Genomic DNA, 23120 nt, shown 5'->3' on the forward strand with positions numbered 1-23120 from the left:
GGGGTTATTTTCAGTCGTCGGTTGGCGGGCAGGCCATCCATATGGATGCTGAGGGGCAGGTACGAGCTGGCAGTGGACACGCCAGCTCGCTAACATTGAACGAGATTTGGTAGGTGGAGTGCCAAAAGGTGTCCCTTCCCACCGCGCCACTCACTCATTACATTTCGCCAATGCCGAGACTGCTGGCCTAACGACCCACGGCCGCGTGCCTACAGGCCATGATGGCCTAGCCACGTGCCTACGCTACAGGCCAAGGTGGCCTGCAACACTGCTGCCCATGGCGATTACCAAGGTGGCCTGAGGCACCGCTGCCTGTGGCCATTACCCATTCATAAACGAAATGTACAGCATCGGGCAGAAAATACAACTCGGAATGCCGTAGTCGCTCTTATCTGGCTTCAGATGCCCTCCTGCTCATCCCCGTAACTGCACCCGGCCCACCCGGTCTGGTGCACCATCCTGCTGGCTGCCCCTCGTCCCCTGCCTGCCTCCCTCCCTCCCGGCATTCCCACCTCCTTGATGTCGGCCACGCGGGTGGAGAGGTTCAGCCAGTCCAGCTGCAGGTGGATACGACCGCTGCGGGCCTGCTCCAGCGGCACCCACTGCCAACGAGGCGCCAGTCACCACACCGCGCTGACGTCAGCACATGACCCCAGTGTACACAGACACCGGCCAGACACGGTATACAGGCCAGCACGCGGCGCCAGTCATCACGCGCACAAGGCGAGCACACAGAGTAGCGACGTGCCCACGGAACCGTTCTCAAGACAAGACCCTCAGGTCAGCACAACAGAGGCCACAGCAGGGCACAGGGGCTCACAGGCGGCCCGAATGGAGGTCACCAGGCACCGCCCACCGCCGGCGAGCAGTGTCAGCCTCCGAACAGTGGGGCAGGGCGGTCACAGATGTCCAGCGGGGTGGGGCAGAGAACTATGTGTGTCTGGTGCCCGTGCCTGGTGTCTGGTGCCTCAACACAGCCTGCAGCGGCGTACTGGTGTGGCCTGGGTTCACAATGAACCGATCTGCTCCTGGCACGGGCCTGATATGTCCATTGTACATTGTTGTCATGTTTAGTGGTGCCTATGATATCTGACGGTGCTTGCAGGATCTATGAAACGTTACTTAATAATATATGTATGCATACTCAATAATAAAATAATATACGTATGCATATCCAACGTGAGCTGAATGAGGTTAAATGCCGTTAACGACGGTCACGATCCAAAATGAGCTGACTTCAGAATACCCTGCCACAGACGTGAATCGACCGGTGGTTTCATGCCGAAGACATGCGTCAGTATTCCAAGAATAGTCCACGCTATCGCCACGTCGCGCTGCAAGCGTGCGACGTCTGTGCCTGCCCCGCTTCTCGCCCGGCGCCGGACGGACAGCCCCACCCTGTGAGGGTCGTCCAGGAAACGTGAATAAACCAAGCCCTGCGCACGCCCGCTTAGTCTACCACAAGCCACATGATGGCACAATGCGGCGTTCTCCGTCAGGTAAAAATGGAAGAGGCGAAAGAAAAAAGCGGAGCACACAAGCGGTAGTCAGTAAACAGGTGGCGAGAGACAGCCCAGGCCTGTTTTGTACACAGACAACAATGAGTGCACTTGGCACCGGGCCAGGCGTGTCCGCGGGCCGCTGTGGGAGTCCCATTGTCCCCGCACTACAGGCATCTGCAAAGCGCAGACAATGTGTTTGGACTCAACCGGCCACCGAATTTGCCATGCGTTCGACTTAGAAACAGAGCTCATACACCCCACGGGGCAGAATACTGAGAAGAAAACGCAGGACTGCTGTGAGCCGGTTCCGAACTGGACCCGGCGCCGCGCCGTACGCCAGAGGCGCGCGGCGCGGCGTCAGAGGTGTCTAGCCGGTGTCAGAGGTGTACAGTTGGTGTCAGAGGTGTACAGACAGCGTCAGAGGTATACAGTTGGTGTCAGAGGTATACAGACAGTGCCAGGGGTGTACAGTCGGTGCAAGAGGTGTACAGCCGGTGCCAGAGGTGTACAGACAGTGCCAAATGTGTACAGCCGGTGTCAGAGGTGTACAGTGTCAGACGTGTGCAGTCGGTGTCAGAGGTGTCCAACCGGTGTCAGAGGTGTACAGCCGGTGTCAGAGGTATACAGTTGGTGTCAGAGGTGTACAGACAGCGTCAGAGGTGTACAGCTGGTGCCGGAGGTGTACAGACAGTGCCAAAGGTGTACAGCCGGTGTCAGAGGTGTAAAGCCCACGTCAGGCCTTGGCTACGGCAGCCTTCGGCGGCACTCACGATGTCCTGGGAGCCGGCGGCCACGATGTCCGCCACGTCCAGGCTGCATCTGCGGGTCGGAAGGCACAGTCGGCAGGTCAGGCTAGGCCAGGTCAGCGGTGGAGGACGGGCTGCCGCGGAGCGCAGCCTGGCTGGTGTCTGGCACGCGCAGTTGAAGCCGGCAGGGAAGCGCCGTGATCGGGGGGTCTCTGACACGACCGTCGGCCGAGGCTCGACGCGATAAACCGATGTCACAGAGCATTCAGAGAGCTGACGGGCCGGCAAAGGGAATGCTTTAGCTTCCAGCGCAAGATTGCAAGCGTTTCGGACCTCAGCTGACTTACGGGACGCACATCTTGATTGTCGATGACGTACGTTAAGACCATGTCACCACGTTAGTCGACAGTGCAATGGAGGTACACGCCAACACCAAATAAACCAGCGGATGCAGAAAAACGTGCATTCACCCGCATGACAACATAAAAGCACAACACGTTATTTGATCCACATTGCAGCCAAGCCGGTGCACAAGTAGCAGCTTCCCCCACCGACACGTACAGCGGCCAGCGCAGCCGCCGAGACCGATACCCGCGGCAAGAGGGACGGCCCACAACCCAGAGCCGGGAGGGGGAGCGCAGCGCGATCCCGGCCCCGGGCCCGCGCCGTTACAGCCGGGCGCAGGCCGTAAGCGTTAGCAGGGCAGCAGAGCGGCGCGCGATCGATGGGCGGCGGCTGAGGGGGACGCCTCCTGCCCGGCGCCGGCGGCGGCCACGGGTCACAGCCGCGTGGCAGCCGGCTTCAACACAACACACGGCACGCGTTGGTACAAAATACCTCGGAGCGTGTCGAAAGACCGCGCTGGCGTCGCATTTCTTTCCGAAGCCTTTGTCACGGCTGTCAAGCCTTTGTCATCTTGCGCTGGTTTAGCGGACTGGGCGCCATGATCGCTGACCAGGCACATCACCGCCGGGGCAACGCTTGTCGGGGCCCGCCGGCAGAGCCCCGAGGTGGGTCAGACTCCCCAGATTAGGCCATGCCAAACCCCTGGGACCATTCCGCCAGGAACGCCGCCCGTCAGGGACTCCCGTCAAGCATTCTCCTACAGACGTAACCTATTTGCAGCTACAGATAATAATTTACAGCTACATTACTTACAAACGATTCCCCACAGCTGCAAATAATACGAACCGCATGGCAAATTACTACCCATCGCGTTTTTTCGATCATGTTCTTAACTATGCCGCCATTTGCCCCTGCGTAAGGTTTCTCATCCGGTGTCATCGCTCCTGCCGCGTAAAAAGAGCTAGTTCCCGCTTGATGTCTTGTTCCCTCGACATTGGGAACAAGACAGGACCAGAACCAACCATACCGCGTGACACGCTAGACCAGACCAGACCAGACCAGACCAGACCAGACCAAACCAGGACCAGAACAGACCAGACCAGACCGGGTCATATTAGATTAGATCAGATCAGACCAGACCAGATCAAATCAGACCAGACCAGACCAGACCAGACCAGACCAGACCAACCAGATCACATCACATCACATCACATCACATCACGAGACCAAGCCACGTCACACTTGGCTTTACCAGACCGAAGACTGCCTAACAATACAGCGCCACGGCAAGCGGGCCCAATACGACCGGACCAGACTTCAGCAACCACATTTAACCAGGCTGGGCACAGACGGCGAGGCTAATGACGCTGCACCCCTAGCAGGCAAAGGATACCCCGTGCATGACGTGTCCAGGGGTCACCCTTGCACGCCCCAGAGCGGGTTGCCTGCTGCCACCCATTTGCTGGGCCGCATGTGACGTGTTGGCAGCCCAGTCCGACACGGATCGCCTGGCCTTCGTCACGGCGGCTGGCCACCCGACCCGGTGGTGGATCGGGACGAGCGAGACACGGAGGTCACCTCACGTACGCCCTCCGGCCCGTGAGATACCGGCATCGCTGTCGGTCGTCGCTGCGGCCGAGCTGCGCACGCGGCGCTGCGGCCGCGCTGGCCAGACCGCGCGCCAGGCCGGCGCGGTGGCAGCGGCCGGACCGGTCCCACCACGGGGACCGGTCCCACCGCGGGGACCGGTGCGGCCGGCTGGACAGGGCAGACAACACACGGCGAGTCCCCGACGGCCGGCCGACCTTCCTGCCAGCCGGCCTGCCCGCCTGCCGGTCGGACGGATAACCTGCCAGCCCGGGCAAAAAAAGCACAACGCGACATCCGGCCAACAGCAGGCCAGGTATCGACCGGCCTCGACTGTCTCGACGCTCTGCTTGGGAAAACACCGGAGCACGGTGACCGTGACGACCGGCGCTCCACCGGGGACAGCACCGGACCCAGGCGCACGGTGACCGCGACGACCGGCGCTCCACCGGGGACAGCACCGAACCCAGGCGCACGGTGACCGTGACGACCGGCGCTCCAACGGGGACAGCACCGGACCCAGGCGCACGGTGACCGTGACGACCGGCGCTCCACCGGGGACAGCACCGGAGCGCGGCGCACGGTGACTGTGACGACCGGCGCTCCACCGGGGACATCACCGGACCCAGGCGCACGGTGACCGTGACGACCGGCCCTCCACCGGGGACAGCACCGGAGCCAGGCGCACGGTGACCGTGACGACCGGCCCTCCACCTGGGGACATCACCGGAGCCCGGCGCACGGTGACCGCGACAACCGGCGCTTCCACCGGGGACAGCACCGGAGCCAGGCGCACGGTGACCGCGACGACCGGCGCTCCACCGGGGACAGCACCGGAGCCAGGCGCACGGTGACCGTGACGACCGGCCCTCCACCGGGGACATCACCGGAGCCAGGCGCACGGTGACCGTGACGACCGGCGCTTCCACCGGGGACAGCACCGGACCCAGACGCACGGTGACCGCGACGACCGGCGCTCCACCGGGGACAGCACCGGAGCCAGGCGCACGGTGACCGTGACGACCGGCGCTCCACCGGGGACAGCACCGGAGCGCGGCGCACGGTGACCGTGAAGACCGGCGCTCCACCGGGGACAACACCGGAGCCAGGCGCACGGTGACCGTGACGACCGGCGCTCCACCGGGGACAACACCGGACCCAGGCGCACGGTGACCGTGACGACCGGCGCTCCAACGGGGACAGCACCGGACCCAGGCGCACGGTGACCGTGACGACCAGCGCTCCAACGGGGACAGCACCGGAGCTAGGCGCACGGTGACCGCGACGATCAGCCCGCGGCACGTGCCCCATAAGCCGCGAACAACCCCCGCGATGATGACGATGATGATGACTTGGAGTTTTCGGGCGAAAGAGGGCATGACGACAGTGGGATGAACAAAAGATTTCATTACGTTGTGAGGATGTTGGCGTGGCCGGAGTTTTTGGGGGAGAGAAGTCATGACGACAGTGGGACGAACAGAGGATTTCGTTACTTTGTGAGGATGATAACGTGGCCGTTGCCCGCAAAAGGGCCGCCTAGTCAGGCTGATAGCAGACAATGTCCGAGCCATCCCACTCCCACCTTCCCTACGACCTGAACAGCGACACAGCATGACCAAAAGCTACCGTGAGCTGTTAAATTATCCAGTTTGCAGCGATGTATGTTTTCAGCATTTCCGACCAGCGCAAGCAAAACTAAGCAGAGCTTGCGTCGAAATGAAGTGGACATACGGATGCAGCGCCGCAGCAATGGTAAAACAGCCTTGTTACGCTCGAAAACAACGAACCTTGTTACCTTGTTAACAACTGAAAGTAAAGCGGCCGGCCTGAAGCGAAAGGAGGCTACTAGTGCGGTCAGGAGCCCATCGGATGAGGTGAGAGCACACAGACAGGCGGGGGACACGGCACGGCACGGCACGGCACGGCACGTCACGGCACCGCACGGCACGGCTGCCGGCTACCTGCCCAGGAAATCGTCCTTGTCCAGCTTACTGGCGTCCCAGTCCCACAGGTCAATGCGGGCCCGGACGCCGTCCGGCCGCAGCAGCGGCGCCTGTCGGACGGGGCAGCCCGGTCAGTGACCCGTCTATCGCTCCACCACAGCCGGAGAGCGCCTAGTCAAGAGAGCCGCCGTGGCAGTTGCCGTGGCAGGTGTGCTGCCTAGCACACCTGCCACGGCAACAAAAGCCGAAACAATGTCCGCGATCGGTCTGGAATGCGAGACCCTGCTGACACTGACCGAAGCAACGAACCGTGAAAAAGTGCGGTGGCGGAACTCGAACCCGCCGATCGGCGGCTGTGAAAGTAACAGTCCGCGCCTCGCTTTGGACCAACACCCAAGCAACCAGAAGGCGACGGCCACCGTCCTGTCGCGCGGCCTCTCGGTCGTCCTACAGTCAACAGACCCAGCGCTCGCCACCTGCGGTGACAACGCGGCCTCTCGGTCGTCCTGTAGTCAACAGACCCGGCGCTCGCCACCTGCGGTGACAACGCGGCATCTCGGCCGTCGCGACGGACCCACACACGTGCTGCCCGGGTGCCGCACGTGGCGGGGCATCGCACGCGCAGCAGCGCCGTGACAACAATCAACACGTGTCTGCACAGGTGTCGATTGGAGCCGGCACGACGCCGGGGCTGGCCCGGCCCGCACGCTGCAATCAGCGGCAGGTGCGCTCGCTCCGAGCGCGGTCGATGCGCCTGTGCGCTGCGGCGCGTTGGCGGGGGCCGAACGCCAGCCTGGGTGGGACCGGCGCCCGCCGCCGCCGCCACCCCGTCCGGAGAGGACGTCGGTCGGGACGGCGATCGGGCGCGGCCGGCTACAGCGGCACTGGCCGCCCGAGCACAGAGGCGGCTGCCGCCGGGCCGGCCAGGTATGGCGCCGCCGGGACAGACCAGGCAACAGCGGCGGGCTGCGCGGCGGCCAGCGGCCAGCGGCCAGCGGCCAGCCCAGCAGCGATGCGCTGAACTCCCGGGAACAGCGCAGACTGCTGGGCGTCCGTTGTGATGTGGAGCGGCCTAGCGTTCGTAGAGTGGTTCACAAGAAAACTGCGCGGTAGAGGTTCGATTCAACGAGTTGGACAATGACAACCGACAATAGGTCTACAGGTGTTTTTTCATAGATATTTTTTGCAACGCAGGTACTGCAAATCCCATCATACCAACCAATGAAATAATGCACACGCATGCTTTAATTCCAGAAATCCACATATAGATTGCCACCAATAAACAAAAACTCTATTTCATTGCATTACAGGCTATTCAAATAACCAAAAACGACCCAGCAAGTAACCGGTGATACTGTCAAAACACAGAACAGCCCAAACTAACGCACGGATCAGTATGTATAGCCAAGAACTCAGGACTGAAAATGCTCCCTCCGAGGCCCTCAAAACATACCGGATCCAAAACTCAACAGAAAAAGTCTTCGCAGCCTGCTCACGCTAAAAATACACCCCTCCTCAGAGGCGAGCGCACCCCTCCACGTGCCCCGAATGTCCCCCAACCAACCCCCGGCTGTCACCGAACCGGCCCCCGGCTGTCTCCGAATCAACCCCCGGCTGTCTCCGAACCAACCCCCGGCTGTCACCGAACCAACCCCCGGCTGTCACCGAACCGGCCCCCGGCTGTCTCCGAACCAACGCCAGGCCGCCCGGTGCCGGGCGGCTCGAGCACCAGAGCCGCCACACGCGCCTACCTGCCCAGATCATCGTCCTCGCCCGGGCCCATGTCGTGGTCGTACGCGTCCACAATAAGCCGCATGCCTCTGACGTCCTCCATGGTGCTCTGCGCCGCACGCGCGCACCCACCCCTCGGTCAGACAGCGCGTCAGGCACGTTTGGCTCGCCGGCCCCGCCCGCTGGACGGGCCGGCGAGCGGCAGGCGCCGAGCGGCCCAGAGTGGCGGTCGGCACACCATCGGAGGGGGATGGGGTCACATGAGGTCACGAGCGCCGAGTCACGCCTGCGCCTCCCGGCAGGACACAGGTCGCGCAGCCCGCCCTCGTGTGTTACCGGACGAGGTTAGTCCGACACCGCCGCGGCCGCGGCCGGCGCCCTGGCGCGGCCCGGCGGCGCGGCTGCTGACGGCGGTTACTGCAGGCGGTGTTAGCAGCAGCGTGGCCTCCACCGGCGGTGGGGAGCACGGGCAGCGGGGCAGCGGGGCAGCGGGGCAGCGGGGCAGCGGTGAGCAGCGGGGCAGTGTCGCCGCTCCGGCGGTGACGGGTGCAGCGGGGGCGTACTCACCTGCCCAGCTTATCATCCTTGTTGCCGGGGTCGTCTGAGTCGAAGAACTCCAGCCAGAGACGCGGCCCCAGCGCCTCAAGCAGTGCAAACTGGACGCACGGTCGCCGGTGACCGGGGGCACACGGTGGAGGGGCGGCACCAGGCCGGCAGAGCACAGCACGAGGGGTGGCGGCGACAGCACGGCGGGGAGCGCACGCCATCACACGCAGCGGGACACGCCCAACTGGCCAAAAGGTTATCGCCTCGGGACGAGCAATCACTGCACACAACAGGGCTGCCAATAGATGTAAGCTTGTGATGAGCCGTACAGCCGGCTCGCAATCCGGCGACGGAGGCTGTGTATCGGGACTTCAGTTAGTACTCAGAGATGGCTACACATGGCTCAACTCAAAAGCATGAGACAAAGCATGGATAAATTCACCGTGGCGCCAGAACCAGGCAACAGATTAGGATCGTGTTATTTATCGCCCTTTATCATTCCCTGGAGCAGCCACGGATCAGCGCACGCACACTTGGATTATACGTGGGGCAGTGAGCCAAATATGACGTCACGCTACCTAAAATTAGCCACGATAGTTTACTGAAAGCGGGCCAATGTCTGTGTGTTCATATTTTTCCTGTGCGGGGAGATAAGCGTAAATACGCCATCTCTTCTGGCTGAACCTTCCAAGCTATTGAGTTTTGAAATTCGGTATCATATATTAACCATTCTCTTCATGCGCGCCATCAACTTTGCAAGACACTAGTGCAGCCTGGCGGCCACAGGAGGGAGTTCAGAGAAGCAAGTTCGTGGAATTCCAAGTGTTTTCAATAGCCGTAACTTTAGGTGAAATGGATGGCAGGCCACACAACTGCAAGTCTCATTTCTTCGAAACGATCCATTCAGATGACGCATGTTGGCATCTGAATTATGTCAGGATGACAGCAGCCGGTTCACGCAATAAAAACGGCTACAGTGTCCCAGTTTCATTATAAATGATCCACAAAAATGGCAAACACCTAAACGTGTTTTTCATGGATTGTGCACATTCAGCAACAGCAATATTCTGGACGTTCCTTAATACCTTTTCTTTTCATCTTTTTTAATTTAGGAATTTTTCGGAGTTTTGATGGTCACAAATTGGCCATTCAAGCTATATTCGCGCAGCAAATATGTGCGAATGAGCGGTTTATATTTACTTGCATCAAAACCTGCACATCATGACACCGTGAGATCTGCGCGTTTGGCTATTTGAGACACGTTTTGTGGCATTGTATTTCTTGGTTGCTGCTACCGTCGCGGTTGCGTTAATATTTTGTTTTTACGCTGCAGACTAGTAGTAAAGACAACGACACTCTGTTTGAGATCTAAGCCGTTGATCCCAATTTTGAAGTCCGATGGACGTTGGCACAGCCCAATACCAGCCCCCAAGCTTCATGAAGTCTTCCGGTAATAGGTTTAAGTTGGCTGCAGCTTGCCTTTCAAACCCATAGCACAAAAGGGCATCCAATTCGGCGATAGCACAAAACCTGTAGAAGTCACTAGCGCCACAGCCACACATACCTACGCCTCACAAGCTCCACAGCGTGGCGCGTTCTGGTCTGATGCCGAGGGGCGACCTCCCAGCAGAGCCGGCGCCACAGCCCCCCCCCCCCCCACGCAGTCCTGGTCAAGCGGAACACCGCGGCGCCGTCCGGGGCCGGCCGCGGTAGGGACGGCCTCACCTCGCACACGTAGTTCCAGACGGGGTCGACCGTGTCCTGGATGTATTTGGTCTTGAACTGCTTGGAGCCGATGTAGATGAGTGCGTATGGGTCGGACCTGCCCTGGCCGAACACGTTGCGGTCCTTCTTCATCAGGTCGCGTCCTTCGATCAGGCGCACGCGCAGCACGCCCTGCGGCAGGTTACGGCTGGTCAGGTCACCGATCACCAGGTCACTGGTCATCGATGCACAGATCGCCAGATCGCGGTCGGCAGCGAATCATCAGGCCACGCACTATCCGAACACAGGCAATCAGCTCGCCGATCAAGTTTTCAACCATCAGGTCATGTGTCGTCATATCACATATCACCAGGCCGCAGGATCATCAGGCTAGGTTACAGGTCATCAGCTGGCGGTCCTCTCTCAGGCGCAGGCCCTGGGGCAGGGGCGGGTGACGGGCGCCTGCCGCAGCCCATGAAGCACCGGCCAGCGTCCGCCGCACAGAGCGCAGACGGGGGGCGGCCCCCCGGGGGACGAGACACGGTCCCCAGGGGGGCCGTATCAGGGGTGGGCGTCAGGGGTGAACGTCAGGAGTGAGCGTCAGGGGTGAGCGTCAGGGGTGAGCGTCAGGGGTGAGCGTCAGGAGTGAGCGTCAGGGGTGAGCGTCAGGGGTGAGCGTCAGGAGTGAGCGTCAGGGGTGAGCGTCAGGGGTGAGCGTCAGGGGTGAGCGTCAGGGGTGAGCGTCAGGGGTGAGCGTCAGGGAGTGAGCGTCAGGGGTGAGCGTCAGGGTGAGCGTCAGGAGTGAGCGTCAGGAGTGAGCGTCAGGGGCGAGTGTCAGGGATGAGCGTCAGGGGTGAGCGTCAGGAGTGAGCGTCAGGGGTGAGCGTCAGGGGTGAGCGTCAGAGGTGAGCGTCAGGGGTGAGCGTCGGGAATGGATGCCTTCGGCTACTGAAAGCGCACCCCATGCGCACGCCAGTGGCACTGGTCGCTGGGACAGAACGCGAGGTTATGGAACAGCTGTAAATCTGAGCGGAAATTATACAGTCCTGAGCGTACAGGAGCATCGGATTCGGACATGGGCAAGAGTACACCTCACCTCCTGAATCTGCGCAGCGATCCGCCAGTTCCGGCACATGTCGCAAGTTCAGCCGTGTGTTGGTGTGGTCTTTCCCGAAGCGCGAGGCCACGTATTTCTTAGCCAATATCGTACGAATAGTGTGTATCGTGGATTGTCAGTAGATGCATGCTCGTAAGTAGGTTAGTCAGCTGAACTTGCTCACAATGTGCTCCTTCAAAATCAGTCCACCAACTTCGCTGTTTCTTTTTTTCTTGTCTTTTTTTGTTGTTTTTCGGGACAAGTTACAACAGCGTTCCGGGCACAAAGCACAAGGTAACAAAATTATACCACATTGAAAACACAGTTTTTGGTCCCTAAATGACAGTTATGTGACCCCTTGCCGTTCATTTCACGTCAGCACGAGAGACCACCAACCGCAGTCAGCTCTGTTCGGGGCGGCCGGCACTGAGTTAAGCGTCTTTGCCTATCTCCGTCCGTTGCCTAACGTCCCCGGCGCGAGGCCTAACCCGCAGCTGGCGCGCGTGTTTCACGTCAGGTGTTTATTTTGCGTATCGTGCCATTGTTTGTTCCGCTGCAGACGGCGCCGCGTGTTCATAGAGGCTGTGACCATGCCTACTTCCACGAATGCCGTCGAGGCGGCTACACCATCGCATTAGCAGAAGCAAACCGTTCGCCGCTGTCTGAATGTCGCGTGGTCGGTAAGGACAATGAGGCCACCTTGCACATTAGCATAGCGTGCGGCTCCGTTCACGGGCTACCGATGATCAGGGCAAACCATCGTCGGAACCATCCACTTTGGTCAGACGAGTCAACACCACTATCGACCGGAGCCGTTCCGCGAACGGCGCCGGCCACACAGACGACGCCAGCCCGGCAGGCGGCCGCCGCTCGATCAGCGCGGATAATAGCCGCTGACCTGTCCAGCAGCTGACTATTTGCAGTCTCAGCGGCACTTGTTGCTAAGCAACCGACTCGTTAGCGACAACGGTGGCGTGCCGTGTAAAAATCGCCCAATGCCGTATAAATAAACAGCGATCGGTTTGGGGCACGCTGGGGCGCCGGTGGACGGGCGAGCGGAGCGGGGGCAGCACGGAGACGCTCTGACTCGGCCCTCCACGGAGGCAGCTCGCGCGCCCTTCTGGCCTCCTTCGTAGCGCCTCAGGTACTGGATCAGTTGGCAACACAGTAACAAAGAGAGAGATGAGTACAGCAAACAAAATAAACAATCATTGGTCGTTTGGTGAACTATAGAATGTGGGGCAGCGCCGGAACTGGTGCCAGGTGGAAAAACACGCTTCCCATCAATTATGCATGATCGCCGTATCACCAATAGCACCGATAGCGTCCAAGAATAGCATCAGGGGCCACCCGATTAGCGCCTAGATCACGAAATACCGTCGACTAAAAGAAGTGCAATTACGATAAGAGCGTTGTGTGATGCTTTATTAAGCTGAGCGTTGTGTGAGGGTTCAGTCTCCAGATACGCTGAGAGCCTGTCCAAACCTTGAGCATATCATCAGTATCTAAGCTCGGTACCGAGAGGCTGTCCCATCCACAGCCGGCGCAGAGCATCACCACACGGGACGGCACGCGCGCCCTAAGTATTGCCACCACGCCCGAACTGGGCACGTGATACGTACGGAGTGGGTGGGTGGGTGGGGGGGGGGCGGGGGGGGGGGGCGGGGGGGGGGGGGGGCAGCAGCAACGCTTTGTCGACTGCCAGAGCGAGCGGAGCCGACGCCTCCTATCGTGGAGGTGATTTATGGCTTTCGCGAGCCGATAACGCGAGGAATGGTTCGCGACGTGCGGCGCACGGGTCGGGCGGGAACGCTGGAAACAGATCTGTCGTCGCGGCGAGGTGCCACCTCCCCTGACGCGGCGAATTCAGCCACCGGCTTTGAACGGTAAACAACGCCAACGCAGCTTGGCACAGCCACTGTTGGCATGTTACCGAGCACTGCAACCGGATGGTGCGCATGGCTACGGGTCATCCAGCCTCGATGCAGAAACCAACGTCCACGAAATCCAGACGCACGCACGCACGCACGCACGCACGCACGCACGCACGCACGCACGCACGCACGCACGCACGCACGCACGCACGCACGCACGCACGCACGCACGCACGCACGCACGCACACACACACGCACACACACACACACACACACACACACACACACACACACACACACACACACACACACACACACACACACACACACGTGGACCGCCAGCTTGTAAGTCCATGCATCACCAACACGCCGACAGTGGGGCCCCACACCGGCCGGCCGGCGGCGGGCCGCCCCGTCCCGCCCCCGGCACTGACCTTGGGCTGCGAGGCCGTGACCAGCTTGGTGGGGATCTGGTCCGACAGCACGATGGGCCACTTGTTGGGCAGCACCATCATGCCGCCGATCGTGTCCAGGATGACGTTCCTCAGGATACCGCTGCGCCACAGAGAGGGTGGCTCAGTACCCGGCTCGACGCCGCGCGTCGCACACCGGCGGGCCTTCACCTGGACCGCGCCGGCTCTGAGTGACCCAAGAACCGTGACCTCTGAGAGCTGCCACAGCCGTGAGCCGGCCCGCACGACCTCCGGATAACCGGAGTACCGTGATCTCCGAGCCCGGTCTGGGCGCAGAATCTGGGGAGCCGCGACACAGCCCATAATGGCCTCCCGGTGTTGACCTCAGGATTGACCCGCGCGCTCTGGCCGGCCTCACCTGAGGCCGGGCATGTCCAGCACGTCGGCCACGCCCAGCATGTTGAAGTCGATGTCGGGGTTGTTGAGGAAGAACACTTGCATGCCGCCGACCAGTGGCATGGTCTTGATCAGCGGCTTGTAGACGATCCTCATCACGCCGTGCAGCTGAGGGCGACGTCCGGGGTCACGTAGGGGGCCATCGAGGTCATGACGCCAGGGTCATGTCCCGTCCGGGGTCACACAGGGAACTGTCGAGGTTGCGACACCAGGGTCATGTCACGTCCGGGGTCACGAACGGGAGTGCGTGGTCACGGCGCCGGGATCATATGGCCTCCGGCGTCAGGTAGGCAGCTGAGGCCACGGCGCTAGGGTCATATGGCCTCCGGGGTCAGGTAGGCAGCTGAGGCCACGGCGCTAGGGTCATGTGACGTCCGGGGTCAGACAGAGGGCTGCTGAGGTCACGGCACCAGGAGTCGCGGCCGACAAACCGTGAGGTTAGACGGCACGGGGGAGTGTACAGCGTGTTATCGGTCCGATGTAAAATCACGATCAGGTGGAAGACGGAGGGGTGCCACAGGCCACACGTGCGATGAGGGCATCACATGCACAGTGGCAGCAAAACGACACGCGTGAACGCGACCAATACGTGCTGCTGAGAACACGCAACTATCGATTCTCAAACAAGGCGGGAGCATCAAACTTGCTTCAAAAAGCCTGTCCTGCCATCGCAGATATGCACGATCTCCGCAATCTCGTCCCAATTCGGGCATGTATGGCCAGGTCCTCGATGTCACCAGTTGCGCACCGTGAAGTCCTTGATGCCGGCCGACATCCTGCTGAAGCTGCACTCGATCCTCGAGTCGCCGGCGTAGAAGATCTCCAGGTCCATGATCATCTCGGAACGCTGGATGTTGTCCGTGTAGACCTTGACGCCGCCCACGCGCGGAGGCTGCCGGACAGCGCACACTAATACAGCTCCGCTACTGGGGACCTTGACGCCATCCACGCACGGACGCTGCCGGACAGCGCACACTAATACAGCTCCGCTACTGGGAACCTTGAAGCCACCCACGAGGGAGACTGCCGGACAGCGCACACTAATACAGCTCCGCTACTGGGAACCTTGAAGCCACCCACGCGCGGAGACTGCCGGACAGCGCACACTAATACAGCTCCGCTATTGGGGACCTTGACGCCACCCACGCGCGGAGACTGCCGGACAGCGCGCACTAATACAGCTCCGCTACTGGGGACCTTGACGCCGCCCACGCGCGGGACTGCCGGACACCGCACACTAATACAGCTCCGCTACTGGGGACCTTGACGCCGCCCACGCGCGGAGGCTGCCGGACACCGCACACCAATACAGCTCCGCTTCCGGGCATGTATGGTGCGCAGCTGCCCGGTGGCTGCGCCTGGCATTTCATGACACACTGCTCGATCCAGCAATGTCACACTGAGCAACGCGCCGACTTATTGCACGCGGGACATGACAAACGGGACCAGCGTCGAGCGACATTTTCAACTCACGATGTCGCCTAGGAAGATCTTCTCGAACTTAAAGTTATTCAGCTTGTATCCGGCCATGGTGGCAGCCAGGCTTGCCTCCCACTGTGTTTTCAGGAGATCCTTCACATAGTCACCGACAAACGGCCACATCTGCTTCAGCATCTAAAGAAAGACGGAATGTTACACGACGGCACGGCATTTCGCCGGACATCTTCCGCGAGGTTCCAACTCCCTCAACTACCAAAGCTGGGGTTGAGTTTGTCCTAAAGTCATGTAACATGCTCTGCTTCCGACCACTTCTTGTAAAGCTGTCCTCTCAGAGCACAGGCAATGACGCAAGCAACAACACCAAAGACTGCAAAAACCTGAGGAGCATCCGCCTCCATGGCATCATCAAGTGCACTAACAACGCACGTTGCATTGCATCAAGGTGTTTCTTTATCATCGCTGATGCAATTCATATTTGACAGGAAGCGCTCGGAGTTACATCCGAGAGGCATCGCGGCCAGGGTTCAACAAGAATGGGAACCCAGCTTACTTTGTTGAGCCACTCGGCTCGCTCCACGTCAGGAAAGTGCACCTGTGAAAAGGAACACCTGCCGTGAGTCGGCGAAACCAGCAAGTCAAATACCTGAAAAGGCAGAGATGACCAGGGCAGTTCGAGCCAAACCATCCAAGTGAAGCCTAAATGACGTGCCTGCCAGCCCGCACGCGTGCCTGCCAGCAACAATAGGCGCAAGGATGACTGTACCCGGCGACGACGACATGGCCGTAACCTTACTACATCAGCGCAGCTCGCACGTCGATGGCGCTCGACCGTCTGCACAGTGTGGCGAAGGGCACCCTGCCACACCTGCAGGCGCCACCGTCACCGCCGGCATCCCGCTCACCCAGGACGGCAGGTCCTGCAGCTTGGCCAGGGTCAGCTGCTCGCTGTTGAGCGCCATGGCGCGCGACACTTCGCGCTTGGTGCTCTTCTCGCGCTTCCACTTCTCGCGCATGACGGAGAGGATGACGCCGCCCACCAACCAGGCCGGCGAGAAGCCCAGGTAGCCGACGGCGTAGATGCCGACGAGGGCGGCGGCCCGGCGGGCGAACATGCCCACCAGCTGCAGCGCGCTGCTGTCTGACTCACTCATTTTCGCTGGCAATGGCAGCTGCTGCGGGGAGGTGGGGAGCGGTCTCTGCATCTGCTGTGGCAGCATACAGTGTGACAGCATTGTTGCTGAACTGGACCCACATGCTGGTAGTTACAGTTAGACACATCTGTCACCCTAACAGTTTCGGGATACTCCAGCACGGAGGTTTGGGCTCATGAGAACTACTCATTCCCAGCTGCAAATATCACCATGGTGGTTGTTGGTGCTCCATAAACATGAAAGCCAATGGTACACAACCAATATGGTCACACTTCCTTTCTTTGTCATTCACAACCAAGGGAGTTTGGTGCATTAGTCATCAGTGCCCAGAAGGCCAGGCCCATCTTGTCCACAAAAGTCATATATATGACCACTATCACATGCTCTGCAGCAAAACATATGCAGCATGGTGAGCAGTAGGCCATTCTTCCAGGGCCTTAACTAGTAGTGGGCTATCCTCCAAGAACCTTGGCTAGCAGTGGGCTACCCTCCTAGGACCTTTGTTAGAGGTGTGCTATCTTGTCAGGAACTTGGCTAGCAGTTGGCTATCCTCCCAGACCCTTGGCTAGAGGTGGGCTACCCTTCCACACCCTTGGCTAGCAGTGGGTTATCCTCTCACAATCTTGGCTAGCAGTGGGCTATCCTCCCAGGATGCTGGCTAGCAGTCAGCTATCCTCCCAAAACCCTTGGCTAGAGATGGGCTATTATACTATAGATTATATATAGAGATGGGCTATTATATACTCCCAGAAACTTGGCTGGCAGTGGGCTCTTCTCCCACAACCTTGGCTAGAGATGGGCTATCCTCCAAGAACCTTGGCTAGCAGTGGGCTATCCTCCCATGACCTTGGCTAGCAGTGGGCTATGCTCCTAGAACCTTAGTTAACAGTGAGCTTTCCTCCCAGAACCTGAGCCAGAGGTGGGCTATCCTCCCAGGAGCTTGGCTAGCAGTGGGCTATCCTTCAGGGACCTGTGTTTCTTTGTTCACCACTCAATGATGTAATAATCCTGGGTTGCATGCCACTCCAGGCCACATTGGCACAGTGACAAACAAATGCTCCAAGGGGTGAAATGGCTAAACCCTTCTTGTTGCTGGTACAAAAAAACAACTGTGTGGATGTCTACCTGACATTGGTTCAGAGTGCTCATGCTAAATTTTCAGAAGTGTTACTGCATAGTTTTGCCTTTATATTATATTTGCAACATCACAGTTCATACAGGCATTAGCTAACTATGTACTGAAATTGGAGCCAACAGAACTCTGAGGACTTGGATCACCATAGTGCCTGTTGATTGCAATACAGACTTTGCTGCTGGCAAGACATGCTCTATTATCTTTGCTTTTGCAGTCTGGCTTTGATATTGATTTTTTACATGCATCACTATCAATAGATGTTAACTTTTCCAAACATTAGAGCTCTTTCCTCAATTGTATCCCATCTTTATACTTTGATGCACCATGTGCAAGTGACTGATGTCAACACTAGATGTCTCAAATTGGGCCCACTATGTGCTACTGCAGGTAGCCTGTGCCAATTGTGCCTGCAATCAGTCACAAACACAAAATGTTATCAGAGAGGCCCAATGTCAAATTTCTTTCAATCTCCTGCAAGTTTGCATGAAATGTCTGTAAAATCACCAGGTACCTATATAGTGTAAAGCTCTTGGTTGAGAAGCCTGACAGGTTTTCCCTTGCTACCCATCAGAAAAGGATCCATCTACTGTGTCTTCACAGCAACATTTCTGCACTTGAAACTTGGCAACCATCACCTTCATATGTGCTTGGGCACCTGTGGCTTTATTTTGAACACAGTGCTAGATGAAGCTGAAAGGTGATGTCATGAGACATTATCATGATTGACTCTTCCTGGTTTAAAATACCTAATTCATCTAAACGAGTATAAAATATACAGTTGAATAACACCTGATGACATTCTGAAAATGCTTTGGATAAGCAGCAGGGGTGTAGTTTCATAAGATGAGTTTAGAGGCTTGACAGTGGAAAATGACACAACCTACCTGTCCTCCAAAATCTGACAAAAAAGCAGCATCCCACCAGATTGGACACAGTTTACTATCAAATTTGGGGGCTCCAATGCCCCGCCCGCAACTGAAAGGCAAACTAAGCACCTGATAAGCAGAAACCAATCCGCCATACCTCAAACCCAGTGGTTTCTTGGGGCCTACGGGACGCTCGCCTTTCCGTAGTCACTATATAATCACTTCATGCACGTCCCCGCTTCCCATCAGTCAGGTATCTTACCGGTTACGTATCGTCTCCACTCCGCGCCTCTCGCGATGCGGGTGTCCCAACGCCAGGCCCCACCAAGCAGTGACCCGCACACGACGCAGCGGCCACCGCCCACCCCCACTTGCAAGCGGATCGTTCGCCGGATCCGCCCACGCGCAGACCTTTTTCAGCAATCGCACAATATCGTACAGTTTATTTCACCGACAGCAAGGGCGACGGCAAGAGATAAGGCCATTCAATTCGGATAACCAAGAAATGATGACGTCAGGTTTATGATCCTTTTGCTCTGAGCAAGTAGAAACTCACTTCTTGCAAAGACCCTAAGAGCATTTTGGGTCCATCCTGAGCCTCAAAAAATGTGATCATCAGAACTAAACTGATCTGAAAGGGATCTCGATTTATACTCCAGAAACCATACCCATTGGTAAGTGCAAACACATGACGTCAACGGCCTGGCCGATTTCTTGATGTTACATGTTCCCACTTCTCCATTTCCGGACTTGAGTCTTATGACTGGTACTAAACCTTAATCGCTGGTATCTAGGTAGTATACTATTGGTGCTGGTATTGCAATGACTATCAAACTGGTATTTTGATTTAAGCTATAAAAAGTTGTCAGTCAGTTATTGGAGCGACTAGCAGCGGCTCCCATCCAATCATTACGTATGAGATGACTTAAGTGATCAAAGATGTCAGGTTCATAATAATTAACGTATTTAGATTTCCTTAGTAATGCAATACAGCGAATATATAGCTAAATACTTGTCTCCGAGCATGCCGTATGTCATTATGACGTTGCGTTCTTAAACGTAAGTGCCAATACCGTTACTTGGCGAACGCACGTTCGTCACGGGGGAAGGGTGGCCGAAGGCCGAGCGCGAGCACGGAGAAGCCCGCCGAACACCGTCGGGTGACGCGGCCCGCAGTCAAGGCCGGCCGCTCCCGTGTTGAAGATGGCGGATTCGGGTGATGGGGACCGTGCGACCGAAACTGTCAAGGGCCAAGTATTTGCCGTCGGACCCAGATATGCCAACTTGTCGTACATTGGAGAAGGCGCCTATGGAATGGTTGTGTGAGTATTAAGCGTGCTTTGGGTCGCCTTCCCCAGTACTTTTGCATTATTTTTTGAGCGGTGAACGCGCTCCGGGGATAACGCAGCATAATTGCAGTTCAAATTGAGCAGGATAGTAGGTTCTCTCTGGCATTGGCTTTTTAAAATTCCCGTTTTGGGCTGGTAGGCTACTGCTGTAGTTGTGTTCGATGTAACTAACAAATAAATTGTTTCTGAGTCAATGAAATTGAGAGCAAAATCAAGGCCATTCAAACCTTTTTCAGCCAAACTAGAATTAATATCAATGGTTTATTTTCCTCATTGGCTTGGCTTATTCTGACCATGGTTTTGAATCAATTGAAATAGGCCTCAAATCATGGTTTTCATTTTTAAGTCAATGTATTTGTATTATATTGAATATCTGAGAAGACCATCAACCATCACCATGGGGATTTCAGACACTGATCATGTTTCAGTCACTGAGTGGTTAAAACATTATGGACACACAAATTATCTGCATCTCAGTCAAACCCCAACAATATGCCACACCAAATATGTTAGGATAATAGCAGCCCTGCAACAACCAATGGTGATAGTAGTAGCCCTGCAACAACCAAAAAGGATCAGAAAATTTAGCACAGTTTGACCTTGTCTAAGTTTGGTGGATGTATGTTGCAGGTTCAGTGTATCAGTGTTGTGAAAGGGCTGCATGTTTGGTAAAAGTTACTGGTATTTTGTTTATGCATGTAAAATAATTTTGTAACTTGATATGTGGTCAATAGATTGTATTTTGGGGGATGATTGTGATGAAGTGTAGTATATGTGCATGCAACTTTATGCAGTACACCTCTGCTATAAAGCTGTATATATACACCGCTCGGTCAAGGTGTACTTTCCTGCCTAACATTAGAAAAAAATTGTACACCATTCATTGTGTTTAAGGCCAGGCATATTATAAATAATCACAAAACAGGTAGATTCATGCTCTTACCTTCAAATTTTTGGTGTAGGTGCACTTTCCTACCTAACATTAGAAAAAATCATTGCACACCATTTGTCGTGTTTAAGGCGGCACAAATCGTAAATAATCTCAAAACAGGTAGAATCATGCACCTACCTTCGAATTTCAATAACTTTGATGGCGGGCTCCCGAGCGCCGCGCGCACCGCACCGCCTGGACTCCCCAGCGCCGTTTCTGCGTTGCCGTTGCGTAAATACAATATTTCTGCTTGCCAAGAACTTACAAAATGTACGGGACCAAGGTAAACTATTCGCCGTGTTTAAGGCGGAACATATCGTAAATAATTTCAAAACAGAAAGAATCATGCTCCTACCCTCGAATTTTAATAAATACGATAGCGAGTTCCCGAGCGCCGCACGCACCGCATCGCACCGCCTCGACTCCCAAGCGCCGTTTCTGCGTTGTTGCGAAAGCACAATATTTCTGCTTATCAAGAACCATAAAACATGTACGGGACCAAGGTAACAATAATAAAGCAACCAAAATCGTTTCTTATCGAGTTTAGGTACATTTATGAAACACACAGGCAGAATAGTCCCAGACATATCCCAAACTGCCTAACCTAACCAAAACCTAACCTAACCTAACCTAAAAACTAACCTAACCTAACTAACCTAACCTAAACCCTAAGCTAAGATAAGCTAGCCTGACCTGACCTAACCTAACCTAACCTAACTAACCTAACATAACCTGAGAATAGACCAGAACTAAGCTTAGATAAGCTAAACTACCCTCACCGAACCTAACATAACCTAACCTAACCGAACCTAACCTAACCTAACCGACCTAACTACCTAACCTAAACCTACTAACCTAACCTAACCTATAACTTAACCTAACCTAACCTAACCTAACATAACCTCCCCACCCTACATCCCCTTCCAACCCGGCAATCCCATAGCTAAGCTAAGCTAATCTAGCCTACCTAACCTAACCTAACTAACCTACCTAACCTGAGCTTTAGATATAAGCTAATAGACCAGAACCTAGGCTTAGCTAAGCTAAGCTAACCTAACCTAACCTAACCTAACCTAACCTAACCTCCCCACCCTATATCCCCTTCAACCCAGCATCCCATTGGCGTCCATGTTCCATGCCATATATAGGTGCCATATAGTGAGCTTTTATTTAGCTGTCATGTTCTCATTTTGCTTTACATTCCCCACCCAACCCCCCTGCAACCCATGGTCCCGTTGGCGTCGAGGATCAAATTTCATGGATTCTTGTTACCTTGGCCCGGTACATTTTTATGGTTCTTGATGCTGCTTGATGCACAGTAATGTGACCCGCGCAGTAATGGCGCCGGTGTCGCGGGTGCTGTGTGTGTGCGGCGCTCGGGAGCTCGCCATCGTAATTATAAAAAATTGAAGGTAAGATTATGAATCTACCTGTTTTGTGATTATTTACGATATGTCCTGCCTTAAACACGACGGATGATTTACTTTGGTCCCGTACATTTTTAGAGTTCTTGGTAAGCAGAAATACTGTATTTACGCAACGGCAACGCAGAAACGGCGCTGGGGAGTCCAGGCGGTGCGGTGCGCGCGGCGCTCGGGGGCCCGCCATCGAAGTTATTGAAATTTGAAGGTAGGAGCATGATTCTACCTGTTTTGAGATTATTTACGATATGTCCTGCCTTAAACACGACAAATGGTGTACAATGATTTTTTCTAACGTTAGGTAGGAAAGTACACCCTGACCAAATTTTTTATGATTACGATGGCGAGCTCCCGAGCGCCGCACACACAGCAACCGCGACACCGGCGCCATTACCGCGCGCGGTCACAACATTACTGTGCATCAAGCAGCATCAATAACCATAAAAATGTACTGGGCCAAGGGAACATTTATGTGGACATTTGTGGTCCCTTTAAGTGGTTAGATGGAAGCATATGAAGCTAAGGGCTACTGGGACAATGCATGTAAGTGTGCCCAAATGTTAATAGGTACTCACTAAAAAGTTACACAACATGTGTGCTGAGAGGGAAGGGTTGAAGCTCAATGAGCGCTCATCATAATATACCTGGATAAGCTGTCTATGCCCCTTATGCAGAGAAATGCAGGTTTGCAAGGTGTCCTGACCTTCTCTCTTACCAGCATCCCCGACTTTTACTGAAGTGGCCAGTGCTCACTTATCAGCTCTTGCTCCCAGAAATTGGTAGTACTTAAAATAGATGATGTTTTGATGCATAATTTATTGTTTATCCTAATTGCAAAAGTGCCAGTCAACTAGAAAGAGACAATATTTCCATGCATGCTGGC

General features: G+C 56.2%; 2 protein-coding genes across 2 annotated transcripts in view; one reads left to right on the forward strand and one right to left on the reverse strand.

Annotated features, from left to right (window-relative positions):
* The window catches only part of LOC119109129 (extended synaptotagmin-2), a 38793-nt gene extending 19844 nt beyond the window's left edge, over window positions 1–18949 (reverse strand). Inside the window, exons 1-11 of the mRNA XM_037232690.1 lie at window positions 18799–18949; window positions 16287–16556; window positions 15935–15976; window positions 15418–15558; window positions 14693–14836; window positions 13907–14052; window positions 13510–13630; window positions 10126–10296; window positions 6142–6233; window positions 2273–2321; window positions 513–602 (exon numbers count right to left, since the gene is read on the reverse strand). Of these exons, the coding sequence (XP_037088585.1) occupies window positions 513–602; window positions 2273–2321; window positions 6142–6233; window positions 10126–10296; window positions 13510–13630; window positions 13907–14052; window positions 14693–14836; window positions 15418–15558; window positions 15935–15976; window positions 16287–16535 (1245 nt within the window). The 5' untranslated portion in view covers window positions 16536–16556; window positions 18799–18949. The remainder of the gene's footprint in view (window positions 1–512; window positions 603–2272; window positions 2322–6141; window positions 6234–10125; window positions 10297–13509; window positions 13631–13906; window positions 14053–14692; window positions 14837–15417; window positions 15559–15934; window positions 15977–16286; window positions 16557–18798) is intronic.
* A 738-nt stretch (window positions 18950–19687) lies between these two features.
* The window catches only part of LOC119109131 (mitogen-activated protein kinase 1-like), a 36135-nt gene continuing 32702 nt past the window's right edge, over window positions 19688–23120 (forward strand). Inside the window, 1 exon segment of the mRNA XM_037232692.1 lies at window positions 19688–19858. Coding sequence (XP_037088587.1) covers window positions 19740–19858 — 119 coding nt within the window. The 5' untranslated portion in view covers window positions 19688–19739.

This window comes from Pollicipes pollicipes, unplaced genomic scaffold (genome assembly GCF_011947565.3).
Source record: "Pollicipes pollicipes isolate AB1234 unplaced genomic scaffold, Ppol_2.1 Scaffold_7231;HRSCAF=8579_pilon_pilon_pilon, whole genome shotgun sequence".
In the NCBI taxonomy this organism is placed as follows: domain Eukaryota; kingdom Metazoa; phylum Arthropoda; class Thecostraca; order Pollicipedomorpha; family Pollicipedidae; genus Pollicipes; species Pollicipes pollicipes.